The sequence below is a fragment of the Alligator mississippiensis genome, chromosome 1 (genome assembly GCF_030867095.1).
Source record: "Alligator mississippiensis isolate rAllMis1 chromosome 1, rAllMis1, whole genome shotgun sequence".
Lineage (NCBI taxonomy): Eukaryota > Metazoa > Chordata > Crocodylia > Alligatoridae > Alligator > Alligator mississippiensis.
Genome location: NC_081824.1, coordinates 315,554,826 through 315,574,432, shown reverse-complemented (window position 1 = coordinate 315,574,432; position 19,607 = coordinate 315,554,826). Strand labels below are relative to the sequence as shown.

The following is a 19,607-nucleotide window of genomic DNA, read 5'->3' as shown; positions in this document are numbered from 1 at the left end:
CTTTACATAAAGTGCAACTTCTCCTTTTCTCCCCCGCCTGTCCTTCCTGAACAGTTTGTGCCCATCCATGACAGTGCTCCAGTCATGCGAGCTCCCACCAAGTCTCTGCTATTCCAAGCACTGTATATGTGTATATATGTGTGTGCGCACATAAATACCCCACATACACACGTGTGTGTATACATGTGTGTCTGTGTATATACATATATAAAAATGTGTGTGTATGTGGGGTATGGATATTTGGATGTATATGTATATGTACATATCTGTATGTGTCTGTGGGGGGATGTGTATGTTTTGTTATACACATGTATGTGTGGGGGTGTATGTGGTGTGTGTGTGTCCTTTCCTTTTTTCGGGTTCTTGTGTGACAAGATATTTGGTGGAAGTTGCAGATTCGTTGGTACCTCACAGGGCTGCGCTAAGTGCACTTCTGCTATGGCCTCAAACTTCCAAACTCTGGGCTATTAACCCCGTGCTTTAGCACCTGTGCCACTCCAGCCCATCTGTGTCGGGGATGGAAGGGTGTATGTGGCTGTACATATAGATGTGTGCACGCATGTATATATGTGTGCATGCATCTGAGTGTATGCATGTGCACAGACAGCCACTTACACCTCCACGCATGCGTGCACACACGCATACACTCATGTGCACACACATATATACACACATGAACATGTAGGTGTGTGTACACCAAGTACACCCCTGAAACATAGAAGATGCTGAATTTTAGCTGATTTTGGATTTTAAACTTCATTGCAGAACAACAAGAACGGGTTTTTTTTACCTCCCTCCCTACCATCTGACACCTCCAGGGAAGGAATTCTACCTGATCAACACATCAAAGAGCTACTCAGCACAGCTCACAAAGACACTCTCATGGACCCAGAGGGACAGCTTTCCATCTTCAGCTCCCTCTGTGCAAAAATGAAATTTATTTCCTACCTATGGGGACTTTTTACCATCTTGTACCATCTACGCTTTTCCCAGAGCCTGATGAAGGGACTTTGATCCCGAAAGCTTGCAGAAAAGGACAATTTTTTTGCCATTTTCCAGTTGGTCTAACAAAAAGGTATCGTTTTGGAACCAAGAGTTCTAGTTTTTTGTATGTATATATAATACACACACACCTGTGTGTGTGTGGGTGTACATGTGTGTAGCTGTACATGTAGGGTGTGTGTGTGTGTACATCCCCTACATGTACACCCACACCCCCTACATGTACAGCTACACACATGTACACTCATGCAGATAGATATGTGTATATATACATACATACATATATACACACACACACACAAATATATGTATATATATGTATGTACACACACACATATATATGTATATGTGTGTATTATATATACACACACACCCCTACATGTGCGTGTGATATCTATGCGTGTGGGAGTACGTGTGTGTACATGCATGTATACATACGTGTAAATGCACGATCCTCCCCTCCCGGGCACCCCCGGGCGGTGGCAGCCACTTTCCTCCTCCCATTCCCCGCCCGCCCGCCCGCGCGCGCCGCTCCGTACCCGCCCGGCGGAGCCGCGAAACACAGCATTTCCCCGCAGCTCCGAACGCGCCCGCGCGCCCCTCCAGCTCCTCCCCCTCGACCTCGGGGCGGGCCGGCGGCGGCGGCGGCGGCTGCGGCCTGACTGAGTCTCCGCGGCTCGTGATTGGCTGGCGGGCCGGCCGGGGCGCTGGGGAGGCCTCTCGCGCCACTTTCAGGCGCTTTGCCGCGCGGGACGCCGGGCGACGTCATGGCCGAGAGCGGGGTCGGCCGCGCGGGTGAGAGCGGCGAACCCTTGGCGGGAGCTCGCGCACGGCTTCCCCCTCTCCCTCTCCCAATCGCCTTGCACCGCGCGCGCGGGCGGGTGGGACGGGCTGCAGCGGCGCCTGCACGTTTCTGGGTGGGAGCCCTTCCATGGCCTTGAAACCTGGTGCTTCTTCCTCCTTGCATGCTCTCCCTTGCCCCCGAGCCGGTTGGGAGGGGTTGCACAACGCGTCACTTGTGGGGGTAGGCAGGGGCTCGCATAGATGCAGGTGACCGCAGGCACAGATACACTCCCCCAGACAGGCGCGCACCGCATGGACACATACCTCAGGCAGACGTGTGCACATGCATAGACATGCGTCCAGACGTGTGCTCATGCATATATTCCCGCATGTGCACACATGTGGGGGCACACGTGAGACAGGCATGGAGGTGGGCACACACCTGGGCAGGTGTGCATGTGTATGTAGGCATGTGCGCACATACACAGACACAGAGGTGCATGTGCAATGAGACTGGCGTGTGCACCTGCAGGCACCCATTCACATGTAGGTATGCACAAATGGACACAGAGGCACATGTGCACTCAGATGCAGGCATGCATGCGCAGGCACGTACAGACAGATGCATGCGTGCGCACAGACACACATGCACACACCTCCCTCCTGTCCCCTCATTTGTGTGGGCACAGGTAACAGAATAGCAGCTTGCGTGAGTGTCCCATGTGGGTGCTGGTGCAGTGGGGCTGAGGCTCCTGGCTGCCTTGGCAGCATCACTTCCCTTAGCCCTGGATTTCTTCCTCTTCCTCCTGTAGAATCAGAGCAGCCCAGGGGTTGGGAATCTCCTGTGGGTTTGCTTGGAGGGGAAAAAAAAAAGCTCTGCATATGCAAAGTCTGCTTTTTTCTTTCACATGGCTGACTTGGAGCAACAATTATAAGACCAGTTTAAGGTTAGTTAAACAATCTAATGCACTTGAGGAAAGGGAATGCATCTACAATGCTGCTGTCAAATTTGTATAGAGGGCAGTGTTATGTGGTCCATAGTTTGATCAGGATTGCCACAATCATATTTTGCAAAACTCCTAATATCCCGTTTGTGCATCAGGTGACTGCAGTGGCCATTTCCAGCTCAGATCCGATTTACAGCCTTCCATATTTTCCACAGAAGGTCAAAACCAGGAGGCTTTGTTGTTGGGTTGGAAATTAGGTGTTTATTCCGAATGGTGGTTTCATTCCATGCTTTCCTCCAAGCTGCTGCAAAGTAACTGGTGCTGAAGCACATGCATGCTACATCACACGATTTTTCTGACACTTTCTGTAGCTTCATAATTGCAGCAGCTTGCTAAGTTAATGGTGTCTCCCACCCAGTTCCAGCAGTCTCATCTTAGTGCACATACTACAAGCAGGGCCAGTGTTTTGGGCAACACAAATCAAAATCAGTCCTGTTGAAAATTAAGCAGGTGGTCAAGGTTTGTAAGTGAGAAATGACAGAGCTGATGGTCTTGATGTTAATTCAGGACTGGCCAACTGGCAGCCTGTGGGCTGCATGTGGCCTGTGATTGGTTAACCTGTGATTCACCTGGCCACTGCTTCCTTTATTTTTCTAGCTGCAGTGCTCCTGCTCCCTCCTCTGATTTCTGCTGCTTGGCCCAGCCCCAGAGGGGCAGTCCATAGTGCTGGGGGAGTTGAAGACCCAGAGTTCCCCGGGGGGCATGGTGCAGTGGGGCAGTCCTTTGGTTGTGTAGCTGCAGGTGAAGCAGGGTACCGTGTGCAGTGCAGTAGGGAGCAGGGGAGTGGGGCTGGAGGACACCTGTACAGGTGTTGTGTGCATGGGGGAGCACCCATGCATGTACAGCATAGGGCCCGTGGCTCCCACAGCATGTGGTCCCCACTGGTGCAGTTCCTGACCACTTAGAAGGTACCCTGATGTAGTTCATACAAGTTGCCAGTCTCATCCTTCGTCAAAAAATTTGCATTCTAGTTCGGAGACCAGTGTAGTCTTGTATCTTATTTGACTACATACTGGATTGTCAGAAAACATTTCATACTGTGCATGCATACTTGTGTACCCAAGTTCTGGTGGGAATAATTGTTTCAATATGAATGTTTTTACAGTTTTCTCTCCTTGCCCTTGGATGGACTTTTCAGGTAGTGGGGGACAAGTCACATTTAACTTTTAGCTAGGGTGTTGGACCTATAACGTGGATTAGGGCAAGTCTCGTGCTAGCTTGCCTGCAGAAAACTTCATCTCGTTGGAGCTCGTCTAACATGAACGAGTCTCTACTAATGGGATCTGTTTACTGAATCTGGACCTTTTGTGATAGAACATTTATAAGTCTTTTGCCTTTTACTACATATTGCTTTACCGGCATGAATTTCTGGTCTGTCTACCCTATTGTTCTGTTTGTCAGCCTTTTGTCTCTGAAAAAGAATCATAAAATTTAAACTGGATAATCTCAACAGTGTGATTCTGTTGTACAGAGCAGATGACAGTGACCCCTAAGGGTGCTTGCTGTACAGGCTTATCCTCTCTGTTGCCACTGTGAGGGACCTAATAACCCATCAAGCCACCCTTAAAGGTCCCAGAGGCTGGCTTTTAAGGGTACTATGTGGGGTCATCTGCTCCATCATGGTGGCAGGCTTACCTCACACAGGGAAGGAGCATAATGGCTAGGTGACCCAGGTTACAGCCATTCCACAGTTCCCTTGGATCTCCCTTGGATTTCAGTCTGTTGGAGCAGGAGACAGGCATTAATCTTCCAGTAGGAAGTGAGGAGCTCTAAAACCCTTAGTGTCTTGTGTTAGCTTGAAGCTTCCACAAACCCTTGGCTCAACTTCAGAGGAGAGGGAAGAATTGGGTCTCCAGCTTTGGGGCAGTCCATGTGGCAGGTCACCAGTGGAGCCACAGAGCCAGGAAGGCATGTTGAGTAGCATATTCTTCAGAACTGAGACATCTTATAAAATAAAAAATATTTTTTATTTTTGTGTGCATTTATTAATTGAAAAAGGTAGCAATCTTGAATTTTGAGCTGTAAGATAAAAAATCTGGAGTTAATTTTTAAAATATTTTTAAGGACAGCAATATGTTTCATTCTTCCAAAACACAAGCTGTCCGAATGTACTTTGTTCATATTTGTGAGAGAGGTCAGATCTGGGCTGACACCTGCACCTGACAGTGGTAGAAATTAGGGATGCACTGATATATCAGTTGACTGTTGGATCAGTTCTGATTAAAAGGAGAAATGACATCGGCTTATTTTGGTCAGTTTAGCTGATGATTATGGCCGTGTGCCTGGAGCACCCTGGCGAGCATAGTCTGGTCCTCACGCCTTGCTGCTGGCCTGAGCCCACAGCAGACTACATGTCCCAGTGAGCAGCGAGAGGGGGCTCTGGGGAGCAGTCGCAGGGTACCGTGTTCAGAAACAAAAGGACCATTGCTGGCTCCTGCTGTCACTGCCATGGCAATGCTGTGTGCTCAGTGGGGACCTGAGCACTGGGGCTGCCGTGGAATTGGGCTGTGCATGGACAGGGTAAGGTGCTGCACAAGGGACATTCCTCTTCACTGGGCAGTGCGTGCCTTTGGAAAAGCAGCTTTTCCCCAGTGGTTGTGGGAGCTTGGCTGTGTGGGACCCACCAGTGCTGAGGCAGTGGTGTGGTCTGGGGCTCCAAATGTGCCTGGCACCACTGTCCGTGCAAGGGACCACCCCGCCTGGCGGGGATAGCAGCACAAAAAGTGCATGAAGTAGCTGCTTCAGCATGGTGCCATAAGCATGCCATGGTAAAGCTGTGCTGCATCTATATTTGGCTGTGGGCTTAGTGGTTCCCCCAGTTTGTTTTGAAAACAGTGTCGTCATGAACTTGGTGTAAACCAGGACTGTCCAACACTCATGAATAGGTCTGGACTGGAGCATTTCTTGTGGGCTGGATGTCTCATCTTCGGATTTGGCCTGTGGGGCTTTTCCGTGTAGCTGCTGACATCCCTGCGCTGCTAAAGTCCCATTGCTACAGTTGCTAGAGCAATTATTTTGAGATGGTGAAGAAGTTGTGTTTATGGTAGCATATGTATAATGATGCAGAGTGGTGCTGACTAGTCTGTCTTTCTGTCTGTCTTTTGTCAACACTGGAACTATCATTTTGTTAGGACATTCTCTCATAAAATGTCACGGTGGATTAAATATTGGAAGATAAAGGCACTGAATGATTTAAAAATTCACTTCTGTTTCCAATGAACTTTCAGATATGTCTGATTCCGGAAGTTTTGCAGCATCACGTTCTCGGCGTGAGAAAAAATCTAAAAAAGGGCACCAGGAAGCTCTTGAACGTTTGAAAAAAGCCAAAGCTGGTGAAAAATTGAAATATGAAGTAATTATGTATTTTTTTTATTCTTTTTGTATAAAATATTTGATTGCAGGGGGGAGGGTGCTGGTGTGGGTTGGGGGGCAGTGAATATCACTGTTTACTCTCAGCAATGAAAAGCCCTTTATTTACTTTAAAAAATGGTGTGAAATCAATTAACACATGCCTTTGATACCAGTTTGTGTTAATATTTAATAACTTTCAAAATGGGTTAGTATCTGTTTCAGCATTTCCACTTCCCTTGTGATTGTAAACTAAAGGCACGCATAAGAAATATTCTCAGTTATTAAAATGTTTCTTCCTGTTTAAGCACAAAGGTTGATCTGCCTTGACTTATTAAGCGGTGAAGGCCGTATCTTCAGGATGTCATGACTTAATCAATACATGCTGCAGCAGGAAACACTTTTATTTAGGAATTTCAAATTATGTTACAATCCAAATAGGATAACATTAATACATGACACTTCTGCAAGGAAAGCAAAATGTATTTATATTGCTATAATGAAGAAATGGCATAACAATTATCCAAATAAAGGTCATTTGACACTTGAAATTTGTACTGTTTATAACATTCATAGAATCATAGAAAATTAGGGTTTGAGGGGACCTCAGGACATCATCTAGTCCAACCCCCTGTTCAAAGCAGGACCATCCCCAACTACATTTCAGCCAAGGCTTTGTCTAGCAAGGTCTAAAAAACCTCCAAGGATGGCGATTCCACAGTCTGTTCCAGTGCTTTACTACCCTCCTAATGAGAGAGTTTTTCCTAATACCCAACCTAAACTTCTCCTGCTGCAACTTGAGACTATTGTTCTGTCATCTGCCAGCATTGAGAACAGTCTGTCTCCATCCTTTTTGGAACCACCCTTCAGATACTTGAAAGCTGCTATTAAATCCCCTCTCAGTCTTCTCTTCTCCAGACTAAATAAGCCCAATTCCCTCAGCCTCTCCTCAGAAATCATGTCCCCTAGCCCCCAGCCATTTTTGTTGCCCTCTGCTGGAGTTTCTTCAATTTGTCTTTGTCCTTTCTGTAGTGGAGGGATGAAAACTGGGCACCGAGCTCCAGATGTGGCCTCACCAGTGCTGAGTAGAGGGGAATAATCACTTCTCTTGACCTACTGTCAACACACCTCCCAGTGCAGCCCAATATGCCATTAGTCTTCTTTGCAAAGGCACAATGGTACATATTCAGTACTGTCCTTTGTAACCTTTAAGTCCTTTTCTGCCAAGCTGCTGCTTAGCCAGTTAGTCCCCAGACTGCTCAAGATGCAGATTCACCTTGAGAGTGCATGTCTACGTTAGTTACAACATTTTTTTAATCCTTGCACATACTTCAATTAACTCTGACCTTCATCTACCTCATCTTGCTCACAAGAGAAAAGAACCTTACATTTTAGCACACATTTTTAGTAAAAGTGGCTAAAAATGATGTACCAGTTATTGTGAAACTGGCAAACATATGTTAAATGCATTATTTACCATAGTGTGTGTGTGTACACAACCTTGAATTTCAATATAGTAGGTTATTTTTTTGATTAAAAATACTTTCCCTATAAATACAACAGCAGTTCAATTCAATTCAATTGATTAAGGAAGGATTCTAGCTGAAAGCTATGCTCCCGAAAACAACAGAAGGCATACAACCATAATATAAATTTAAACAAAAATAAGAGAAATGCAAATATAATAATAAAATACGGCCAAGCATTATAGAAGCATTATTCCTACTTTTAAAATTAACATAAATACAAATATGGTGATAAATCAGACCACGAATCTATACAAATGTTGTGCATAGGTCCACAATTAACACAGTAAAAAACAAGTATAGTGATAAAGTTTATTAGTCATATCAACAGTAAAGGATGTTTAATTCTGATCTCTTTAGCCTTGTGATACACTAGCATTTAAAATAGAGAAAACAACTGAAGCTGAAAGAATATTTGCAATTACTTTGTGAACGGTTTCTTATGCCTGTATTAAAAAGTAATAGCATGAGATATGTATACCTTCTTTGTAGGTTGAAGAGTTCACAGGTGTTTATGATGAAGTTGATGAGGAACAATACTCCAAGATGGTCAGGGACCGGCAGGATGATGACTGGATCATTGATGATGGTGCGTAAGATTTATCTAGATACAAAAATAGATAACTAAATACAAAAAATAAATGTGAAAAGCAGCTAATCTGAGGCACGGGTTTGGCCCGAGTGTGTTCAAACATCTTTTTTTGTATTATTTAAAACAAGCAAACAAAAGTAGTGAAAGCATGCTATTGTTATTGTAACTGCAGCAAGATTTATGCAAACCTTCCTGCAAAATGCCAATACTTCTGTGCATTCTCACAAATTATTTTTAATAGACAAGTAAAAGATGAGTCACTACGCACAGACTTTAGGTCTGTGGTCTGAGCTAATCATTCAAGATCAAGGATTTTGAAGTTATATTACTGACTGGAAAGGTTTAAATGCTAATTAGCAAGCGACTCAGTTCTGCTAAGCAGTTTTATGTACTTACAATGCTTGATTTTAAAAAAAACACCTTTATAATTTACCTGTTTTGACTATGAAAAGATGCACTGAGATTAGCCAACCCAGTTCTAATGGCTTTTGGATTTGAGTAAGTACCTTAATATGTAATAAATTAAAAAAAAAAAGCAGAAGTGTTATTTAATAATTGAAATTAAATGTATAGTTTTATCATTACAAATTCATAAAGTGTCACTTAGGATTAACAGTTATGACCTATTTTTGTACAGATGGCATAGGTTATGTAGAAGATGGAAGGGAGATATTTGATGAAGATCTAGAAGATGATGCTCTTCTTCCTAGCAAGAAAGGTAAACAAACTTAACCTTTTTGTCAAGTTTTCCCAACTGCTCATAAAGCTAGTTAAGAAATCTTCTAAAGCCAAATGTCAGCTTGTATTGGTGTCACTGCTGTTTAAATGCACTGTGGTTCCTTAAATGATCCTAGGAGGCTGGTATGGGCTACAGAGCCTCTGTTTATTGCTGTGAGATGGAGATAATCAAGCTTGGTTATCAGAACGTTAGCATGAACTACTGCCAGTCAAATAATTCATCCTTAAAGTACTCCAGTGAAGTCTGCTCTTGAATGACAAGAAGCTCAGATGGGGGGCATTTATTCTTCCAGGATAAAATATTCTAGAATAAGATAGCTTTCTTGGGAGATCACATAGTCCATAAAGTGCAAGCTGCTTTAGCAAATGTTGAGGCTGATTATTTTTCTCCTTAAGTATGGTCTCTAGAGTCCAAGTATATTTTTAACAATGGGGCATTTTACTGTCCAACACTTTTACCCAGAAAACCATGGAAAAAGCTACACTTGAATAACATTCTATTGTGAACGTTCTTCAGAATAGAAAAGTCTCAAGTTTGTTATACAATCAGTGCCATGCAAATAGATGCATTGGTGGTTGTAGTCCATTTGTCTCAGCAGTGGATTATTTATGATAATAGAAATATAAAACAGCATTTAGTGAAGTAACACTAAGTCATGCTCCATAAACACTTAAAAAGATGTTGTCTTACTCTGACTGGACCACCGATAGGAATGAAAAGCAGTTAGTTGCTGACCGCTATGAAAGTCACATATAGGATATCACGTATGGTGGTAATTTCATTGTTGTTTACTTTTGAACTATGAAATGAGATCCAAGAAAAGATAACACTTTTTAGTCAACACTAACCTTAGATTTTAGCCACTGGCAAAAGATGAAAGATGTGTCCCAGTGCAAATTCCTGGACTCTTACCTGAAGTTTTGAGAAACTGCTAACTTATCTTTTGCCCTACTAGGAAAAGGTGACAAAACAAATGACAAAAAGAATGTGAAGAAATCTGTGGTAACAAAGCCAAACACTATCAAGTCTATGTTTATAGCCAGCGCGGGGAAGAAAAACACAGATGTAAGTTTCATATGAAGATGTTGGAATTGGAACTAGTTTGTTTTAACACTGTGTAACTTAGTGACTTATTTTGGCCCTGGACAGATGTAACATTTGAAGTGCTTCAAAACTGGAGCACTTCAGCTGTGGACAGATGTATAGGCCTGTCCCCGCTGTTTTGGGAGTAAAAGATGAGGCAGAGAGTTTCCTGCGCTCCAGCCCTGATGACAGCTGAGTGCATGGGAGAGCTCTCATTGGCTATCTGCCTCACTTCTCCCTCTGGGAGGGGGAGAACAAACACTGTGGGATGCCCAAGGCAAGAGCAACCTCCTTTTGTACTCCATAGGTTGGGCATGCATAATATGAAGCACTTTGTGTTCTCTAGGGTTTTTGAAGCACTGGCCATTTTTGGGGTGCTTCACATGAGGTGTACATCTTTCCATTCACCCTTTCCAAACACTTGGTGTTTGCAATGCTGTAAAGGTTATGTCTGTCCAGGGCCTCTGAGTGGTGCATGAGCTTTTATTTCCTACAGTCAGTTAGTGACCACACTAGATTTAAACAGTCCCCATTGGGTGGGCATGGTGCTCAGCACTTTTGGAAAATATGGGTCCTGGTATAAAGCAGCTCATTATCCTTATAGTGGCAGCTTCTTGGTTTGGCAAACAAACGCATTTAAAAATTCTAGATGGCTAATTGCTATTTAATATTCTACAGAAAGCTGTAGACCTGTCCAAGGATGATTTGCTTGGGGATATCTTGCAAGATTTAAATGCTGAGGTAAGTGCATAAATTGTTAAAATGTGTAATATACTTACCAGTTTCACCCATGATAATGGTCTATTGATTTGTCACGTTAAAGAGATTTTTTTTTTTTCTGCTTAAAATTAGACCATCTTGACTTTCATCACTGTTATTCTCCATTCTTGGCCACAACAACCGCTGTCCTGATGAAGTCATTTTTAAGTGTGTAAAATGTCAGCTTGGTTAGTAATTTTTCGTTAATTGCATTGATGGTGCTTCGGCTCTGTTAATGGACTTCCTCTAAACCGCCAAGCTTAACCTTTACAACAACATCAAAGCAAACACCATCTCTTTGGGGAATATTGTAAATTGGGGCTATCAAACTCTTGTCCCCACTAGCCAGATGAGTGCAGGGCTGCTGTGCAGACTGGATTGGGCCTGCAGATTGGTCTTGTGCAGGTGCCACATGCAGTGCATGCCCTGGACTGATGCAGTGTGGTGTATGCAGTGTATACAGTCCAGCCCTGCAAGCTGCATGAAGTGCCACGTGCCACTCCTGGGCACGTGCTCCATTTGAGGCAAGTCTGGGACCCAGAGAGCTCTGTGGGCTGGATCTTTGACATCCCTTTCATAATTTTTATTCATGTTTTAAAATATAATTAGCTCCTTTCTGTGGCTATAGTGTAAATTTTGTATAGGAATCTGATTCCTGACTTACTACAGGTGATATTCCCCAAGTGTTAACAATATTCCAATCCCCTAAATAGTTCAGGAAATGCTTTTATGCTGTAATATGCCATTGAAAGGCATGGATGAAAAAAACAATATATGTGGAGTGTAAGTGAGTAAAATACATTTGAATACAAAGTAATTTTATCTTTGTTTCATGAGATCATATATTTTATTGACTTGGAAGTCAACTTTTGAAACCTTTGGCACTCTCTAACACTTTGGTCCTCATCCTTTATATTACATTTACTCTGTTTTTTGTCTATATGGAAGCATAAATGTGCATTTTACTGTGGCTTGTCTGTTAGCCTGTCAATGCTGACAAGCTGAAGGTCATCCTAAATAACATGTTTTTTGTGCTGGAGTATGGTGACGTAGGGTACATAGACTCTATAACTCTTCTGATAGTTGTGTTATTTCAGGAGGAAGTTGGCTGACAAAATAGTTTACACCAGTTTGTTATGGTTGAAAGTCATAAATTTAATTTTTGTTTTGCTTTACTTTGTGTATAACTTTTAAAAAATGGTCTGTAGGAAGGGCTGAAAAAAAGCATTTTAAAAACAAATGTTTTCCACTGCCCCATGCTTTTTTTTGAACAGTACTTGTCCTCATGTATCTACAGATTTTAAGTTCCTTAAAACTAAGTTTGTGAATGTGTGCATATGCTGTATTTACTCAGTCAGAAGATGAAGTTTTTCCCCCCGGATTTAACATGAGGAGGAAAAAGCCGCACCTCTTACAATCAAGTATTAGGCAGTGGGGAACAGGCAGTTGGTGTGGCTCTGAGTTGGATCTGCAGCTGCTGCCTGCTCCATGCTGCCTCTGCACATAGTGCCACTTGTTCCCCTGCAGTCCTGCTGTCCCTCCCTGTGTCACTATTCCCCCCCTTACTCCCTCTGCCACATTCCTCCTTACCTTTGCACTGGACTGGCAGGCTCCATCCTTGCTGTTGGCCCCCATACTGCCCCCCAGTGCCTGCCTTAACACATGTTCCCCTGCTGCCTCCCCACTGTCTGTCCCCCTACTGCTTGCCCCGTTACTGCGTGTCCCGTTCCCCCCCCCTCCCCCCCAGGCCCTACTGGTGACTTTCACTCACCCCACAGCCCTCCTAGCCCTACTGGTGCCCCTCTCTCACCCCACAGCCCCTACTCCCCAGCCTTGCTGGAGGGGGCTCCCAGCTGCCAGGGCTACAGGGCCAGGGACCCAGGTCTGCAGCCCTCTGCCCCTGACAGAAGTCAGTGGCTGCTGCAGGAAAAGGAGCATGGACCCAGTTCCCCCCTGCTGCCTGCCTGCTGAGGGTGGGAGTGAGGTCAGCTCCCAGCTGCAGCATGCAATCCTGGGAGGTGTGGGGGACCTGTACCCCTCAGATCTGTGCATGTGGTGGGGGCATGCTGTGGGCTCATGCTCTGCACCCTGCTGCCCTCTCCCAGGGCCTCCGCAGCGCTGCATGTGTGACCTGGCATGGCAGCGCGCAGCCGGGATGTAGAGGAAAGCTGCTTGCCTCTGCGAGCTCCACACTACTGTGGCGACACTTCCCCTGTGTGCGGGGGTAGCAGCAAGGGACACAACCCTGCTCTGTTGCCCGTGCATGCAGTAGAAGTGGCGCTAGGGTAGCGTGGAGCTCACAGAGGTAGGCAGCTTTCCAGCGCAGCCCTGCTGTGCGCTGCCATGCCGGGTCGTACATGCTGAGCTGCGGAGGCCCTGGGGGAGGGCAGCAGGGCAGAGAGCATGAGCCCACAGCATGCCCCCCCCCACCCCCTGCCTGCAACTGCCCCCACCCCATGCATAGATCTGGGGGGCATGGGTCCCCTCTGCCGGCCCCCCCCCCCCCCCCCCGAAAGTGCATGCTGTGGCGAGCTGGCCCCACCCCCCACTCCCAAACAAGCCACCCGCAGCCTTGTCTTGCTCCCCACTGTGGCTCTGAGGCCGCACATTGCAGTTTCGGACTCCAAGCCCCACACACTGCCCAGCTGGGCAGCAGTCCCAACCCTGTCCAACTTCCTCCCTATGGGGGCCTCGCTCTTCCCTACTTACCTGCAGGAGCTTCTGTCCAAGCTGCTTGGGGCCATGTGCATACATGCACATGGTGCCCCCTGCCCGACTGCCCTGCTCCTGCTCCCTTCCAGCCCACTGCAGGCTGAGCTCTGCTCCATGGAGAAATCCATGGGTTTCTCTGCTAAAATGAGAAATCCGTGTTTTACTCTAGTAAAAGCGAAAATCCATGGTTTACTTCATTTTTCTGTGGGAAATGGAAAACCCGAATCCCTGCTCATCACATTTCTCCCCCTCCTCCCACACTGCCTGTAGTAGTGGGGGAGACCAATTATAAGATGATCTTTAAATAATTTAGACTCAATAACCTTATTCCATAAAATTTCCCATTTTTTAATCTAATTATTGGGGGTGGGGTGGGGAATCATGTAGTTGGGTAAATACAATATTCTAAGGAGTTTTAATTGAAGTCCAGCAATATGCTTGATGCTGTGCAACAGTCCCTTTCTTGAGGACTTATGGGCCAAAAAATAGTTAGACTTTACCCCTGGCTTTGTGTAGTACTATTACCAGCTGGCCCAATGCTCTCACAGCTTTATTGACTCCTCAAGATTGCTAAATCTCAGCTGTTGTTTTGGATAGCCACTCTTGTTATTTAAAAATACTGGTTTCTCACAACTTAAATAGCTAAAATAGAATCCTTGTGGACTTATCACTTGGTTAAAATACATTTAACAAAAGAAAAGTGGCTGAGCTGGTGTGGAAGGATATGTTTTTCGTTAGATGCATAAAACAGGTACTTGAGTGTCATTTTCTACAATACTCTGGTTCTTATGGAGTGTGCAGTTTGACCGAGAGACAGAGAAACATGGGGGCCATGTAGGGATTTTTTGTTTGCTTATTGTTCTTTTTGGCAACTTCTAGTAATGAAAGGGTTGTTTTTTTTTAATTTCTCCATCTTCTTGTCTTGACTGTTCAGGTAACTCCTCCACCAGTTGTAATGATGAAAAAGAAGAGACCAGCAGGAACTTCACTGAATCCTTTCTCTGTACAATCACAAGTCCCAAAGGTAAAAGTTAGCGATCTAGTTTGAAATTTTCTCTTAGCCAGTGTCTTAATTCTTATTAGTCTTTTGAATAAGCAAGTCCCTGTTTTGTTTTTTGCTTCTCTGAGTAATTTTAATCACTGGTTTCCTTTAAATAGTATAAAGTTTGTGGTTTCCCTACTATGTACTCTTATCAAAAATATGTTTTTTCTTGTTATCTCCATACAATGCCATAAGTGCTGTAGCTTCCATCATTACTAAATAATGATGATTTCAGTAGGCTCATGTGAGAGAGCTGTACATCAAACCAGATAAGATGGAGGGATATCTAGTAAGTGAAGAAGACTTGGAAAGTGTTTTTGAAGAAAAAACCTTGGCAGATGAGACACATTGATATAGCAAGCAGCAAGAAAAAGCCTGAAGCTCACGTGGAATAAAGAGATAAGATGTCAGAATGGAAAGGTGGGGGGAGTAGGAGAATATATGGTAGTTGGGGTTGGGGTTGTTGTGGAACTTTTTGTGGTGGGGAGCCAATGGAAAATTCAGATTTGAATTGAAAAATAATCTTGCACCAATTTTAATCTTTGAAATTTAATTTATTACAGCTAAGAGGTTAATAGGGGTAAAACTTGGATGACTGGATAACAAGAGAGGATGCAAGCCAGCCACTAACAGACATTGGTTAGGAAGAAACTTTATCTCCAGACAGGCTGTTTCATACTTGATCAGGGTGATGTTTTCCTATGAAGGACTTTGTGCTGACTGCTGTTGTAAAGGATACTGTATATAAATCTTCTTGGCTGGTATGCCATAAATTAACCCTGCACCCCGCCTCCCAAGTGACACTCCAATCCCCTTTCTCTGCCTGATCTGCTGCTTTGCTTTCTGTTCTCTGCCCTCTGCTCCCTACCCAATCTGCTGCTCAGCTGTCTGCTCCCTGGCATATCTGCTGCTTTGCTGCCAGTACCCCTTCCTGATCTGCCACGTGCCCCACAGAGAGGCTAGCCATGTCATTCAGGCATGTATGCCACAGTTTGGCCACTCTTGCTATAGGTGATCTGATCTGGGATAACAGTAGTCCTAGGCTGAGTAATGGGAGGCTATAGAGCCTGTCTGTAAGTAAAGTCAGAACCCGAAACTCAGCTTTGGAACACAAGTGGAAGCAAGGGGAGAGAACAGTTTCTGTCTCAGTAGTCAGATACTGAAGCATGCATATAGAGAGAAGTGGATGTAGCCAAACTAGAAGTTCATCATTTACACTGGAGAATGTAATTCAACAGTTTACATCTGTTAGCAGGCAGAGGCTGAACAGAAGAATGTATGCCTGCATATGGTTATAGTTAGGGGCCTACTGAAATCACGGTGTAAGTAGGCTGTGTGGCATGTATTTAATCTTGCAGGTCCCCCCACAAACATCATTCCCCATTTCCCTGTTGCTGATTGGCTGAGGGACCCCAGAGGTCCTGCTGTTTGTTGCTGACCAGCTGGGAGGCAAAAATGGCACCATATTTTAAAGGTGCACTGATACATTGTTCCAGTATTGGATCAGCACTGATTATAAAGGAAATGGAAATCAGCCTGATGTGGCTCATAATTTGACAGATAAATGCCTGTGTATGCGCACAGCCACAGTGCAGCATGTAGGCACTGAGGAGCACATAGCCCAGCAGCTTGGAGAGAGCTGTGTCCAGCTGGTAGGTCTGGAGTGGTGGAAGTGGAGTGGAGAGGGAAGGGGCATGGAGGCGGGGACAGATCAAGGCCCCTGCAGTGCGGGAGGGAGTGGGGCTGGGGCAAGGCGCTACCCAGGTGTGGCGGGGTGCGGGACAGAGCTGCAGCTTGTCTGGGGTACATGGGGGGAGGCTGGGCTCCACAGCTCCAGCATCAGCTCCATGCTGGCAGTGACTGCGCATGCACCTCGGGGCTGGCTTTGCTGCCCTGCTGTCTGCCCCGAGGTGCCTTTGCAGTCGCTGCCAGCATGGAGCTGATGCTGTAGCTGTGAAGCCTGGTGCAGCTCTTTGTGGCCTGCCCGCTGCTTGCTGCAGCTGCCCAGAGTCCAGGCTGGCCACAAACAGCTGCGCCAGGCTCCGCAACCCAGTCACCAGCTCCGTGCCAGGAGCAGGGAGAGACCAGGGCTGTGCTGCCTCAGGCCCCTCCCCCCTGCCTGCTCTGACTCGTGGGTACAGGCATCGGTACAGAGCTGATGCCAGGGCTCTGGAGCCTGGTGCACCTGTTTGTAGCATCCCGGCTGCAGCCAGCCCCGGCTCTGGGTAGCTGCTGCCAGCCGGGAGCCTGGGCTGCTCCCAGCAGGCATCTGGAACACTGCAAGCACTGCTGGGAGCAGCCCGGGCTCCAGCTGCTACCCAGAGCCGGGGTAGCTGCTGATGGCCACAGAGCCTGGGCTGGGGGGCAGAGGCTTTCGCTGGGGGGGCAGGGGCAGCAGGGCTGAGGGGCAGGGGCTTTGAGTGGGGGGCATAGGGCACCAGGGCTGGGGGGCAAGGGGCACAAGCAGGGCATCCTGCCTCGTATCCCCTGCCCTCATTTTATTTTTCTGGCATGCCGGTACTCCAGCACCTTTCAGGGTAGGCATTACTCCGGCACCCTTTCAGGGTGGTGTTTTTTGTTACTCCGGCCAAAAAACATTGCCTATCCCTGGATTAGAGGGTATACAGTCCCTGAAAAGGACTGTGAGAGGGACCAGGGGTCTGAGGGCCCAGAAAAAGAGGGTGGAGAGACCCAGAGGGTCTGAGAGTCCTGACAGGGGCTAAGAGGAACTAACATCACAGAGAGTGAACACCTGTGAGGCTTGGGGCGTGGTGTAGGGGAGGAATGGAGACATGCAATTTGCCCTTAAGGCTATAGGTGCCCTGTAGTGGCACAGCCAGGCCGAGAGAGCATATTTAGCGTAAGGACTGGATTGAAACTAGTAGGGTCTGGGAGAGACCCATTGAGGAGTTGATTTAGACTCAGGCTCGCTCTAAGGCCTGTGGGCAGCCTCCCTTACTGAATCTTAGTAACAACATGGAGTGGTGCTGAGTGATTAAGGATGGGCCACGTTAGAGACAGAGCCAGGCAGGAGCCACACAGCCATTAGGGGGCATCTCAGCTACCCCTGTGGCTTGAACCTGCCACACAAGTGTAGCCAACCCCTGGCATGGGTGCCAGAGTGGGGCATGTGAAGGCATTTTGCTTGGTGTGCAAGCCTTGTGGGAGATGGCAGGGAAGAGGCCAGGGCTGTGCTGCCATAACAAAGATTGGGCCCCTTGCAGGGCCCCTGCTTTCTGCCCCTGGGATGCCAACATCTTACAAGTTGAGGTTGCAGGTGTTTTTGGCACTGTTCAAAAACATTGCCAACCCCTGATCCAGACTTGGCAAAGAACAGATAAGACAGCTCTGCTGAAGGGATAATAATGGGGTGGATGAAAAGTTTAAAAAAAAAAAAAAAAAAAAAAGTTGAAGAGCAGGTTGAAGGGTTGAGTCACCAAGTAGGGGAAGGACTTAGTATGTACCGACATCTGCTTAAGCAGTGGATGAGAGTTGCATTTGCTGCATCAGAAGTAGGGTTCTAGTTGTAGTCACGTGGAAGTAATGCCATGTGAAGCAGAGGTTATTTTGTTTTTGTCGGTTTTTTTCTTTCAAAGCCACTTTCTAAAAAGCTGCATGTGTACAAATGTTCTTATAGCTTAACCAAATCTAATTGGATTTTCACGTGAACAGAAAAAGCACCTCTGTGGCCTCAAGGGCTACCAAATTTCATGTCTCTTCTACAAAGCCCAAGGATGTTGGAATTCTTGAAATGGTTGAAAATGAATTTTAATGCTGGAGCGATTCTGTTTTTTCTCATTGCTCTTGGAAATGTGTGATTTTGTTGAAACCTAACAAGTCACCTTGAGGTAAAGAGCTTGGAGAAAGTGGTTCAGATAGTTTAAAGTTTGACAAACTTAAAAACAGCTGAAGCATTGATTTTAAATTGGGACTTGTTGACTGAGGAATTCACTCTCTTGTTAATAAACTGGTTTCTAAAATTGGACCTTTCAAGAAAAAAAAGTCCCAGCCTTGAATATTGGAGAAGAAACCCAGAAAGTCTCAAGCAGTGACTGATGCGGTGTCATGTGTCTGGAGAGAACCTGAAATTTTAACTCTGTCTTGTTCGTTTCAGTCAGGGTCCCATGGGCTCTGCAATAAGTACTGTGGCTACATAAATTGAATTCTTGCCAAGACACAGTGGAATTTACCATTCAGCTACAGCCAAGCACATATCTTAAAAGTCTTGCAATGCTACTGTGTGTTTTGCAAATTACATTACAAACTGGAGCAGGTAGTCATTCCCTGTACTATCCTATGGCGGCATCCAGCAATCATCCTTACTACAAATTGGGAGTGGGGCTTTCTAACCTTGGGCTACCTTAGAAGCTAAAAGGAAAGCTTATACTCTGGACCAGCACAAACGTGGAGAATAAATTCTGAGGTCAAACTCTTTATTCCAAAGTGGAGGGCCAGGGATTGGAGCTGGTCTATGTGGAGAATGGTGACTGACACTAATCAGTTAACATTATCTTTTTTTTCCCTCCTTTTGCTTTTTGTGTGGGAATAAGAATGAGAACTTTGTGGCAGAAGAATAAATTCCATCATGGAATTTAGAGAAATTCTGGTATCAGTGTGCTACAGAGTATATGGGGACCCTAAGTACAGGCATGTTTGCCATGTTTATGTATGTATACTTAAAATATTTTTTTCAGGTAATGGCCCCTGTTATGCAAAAAGCTCCCACTCCAGTCAGAAAAGAAGCTGTTTCTCTAACAACATCCTGCCCTAAACAAGTCAATTTTGCAGCAAGGTCTGTTGCAAACAGTAAAAAAAATGGTACTGCTGACTATACAGTAAAAGCTGAAGAAAAGGCTCTTGAAGGAAGGCTCTTGAAGGTGAAAGAAGAGAAAGCTGTTGAAGGTATTTTTAAAACTGGACAGTAAGGTGGTAGTTTTTAGAGCACTCGTTATGATTAAGGTTAAATATAAAAATAGCTTAAATATTGTGTATTGATGTTCCATAGTAATTCTGT

General features: G+C 45.5%; 1 protein-coding gene across 7 annotated transcripts in view; it reads left to right on the top strand.

Moving 5' to 3' along the window:
• Positions 1 to 1,632: 1,632 nt before the first annotated feature.
• Positions 1,633 to 19,607, top strand: part of POLA1 (DNA polymerase alpha 1, catalytic subunit) — a 301,656-nt gene continuing 283,681 nt past the window's right edge. For 2 of the 7 annotated variants that reach the window (XM_059720836.1, XM_059720835.1), the window contains exons 1-8: positions 1,638 to 1,797; positions 6,020 to 6,144; positions 8,159 to 8,255; positions 8,896 to 8,976; positions 9,953 to 10,062; positions 10,759 to 10,821; positions 14,486 to 14,575; positions 19,288 to 19,495. In XM_059720836.1, the coding sequence (XP_059576819.1) occupies positions 1,770 to 1,797; positions 6,020 to 6,144; positions 8,159 to 8,255; positions 8,896 to 8,976; positions 9,953 to 10,062; positions 10,759 to 10,821; positions 14,486 to 14,575; positions 19,288 to 19,495 (802 nt within the window). In that variant the 5' untranslated portion in view covers positions 1,638 to 1,769. Of the gene's footprint in view, positions 1,798 to 6,019; positions 6,145 to 8,158; positions 8,256 to 8,895; positions 8,977 to 9,952; positions 10,063 to 10,758; positions 10,822 to 14,485; positions 14,576 to 19,287; positions 19,496 to 19,607 lie in introns of all 7 variants that reach the window. The other 5 variants (XM_059720834.1, XM_019495021.2, XM_059720837.1 and 2 more) reach the window with 5 other exon arrangements.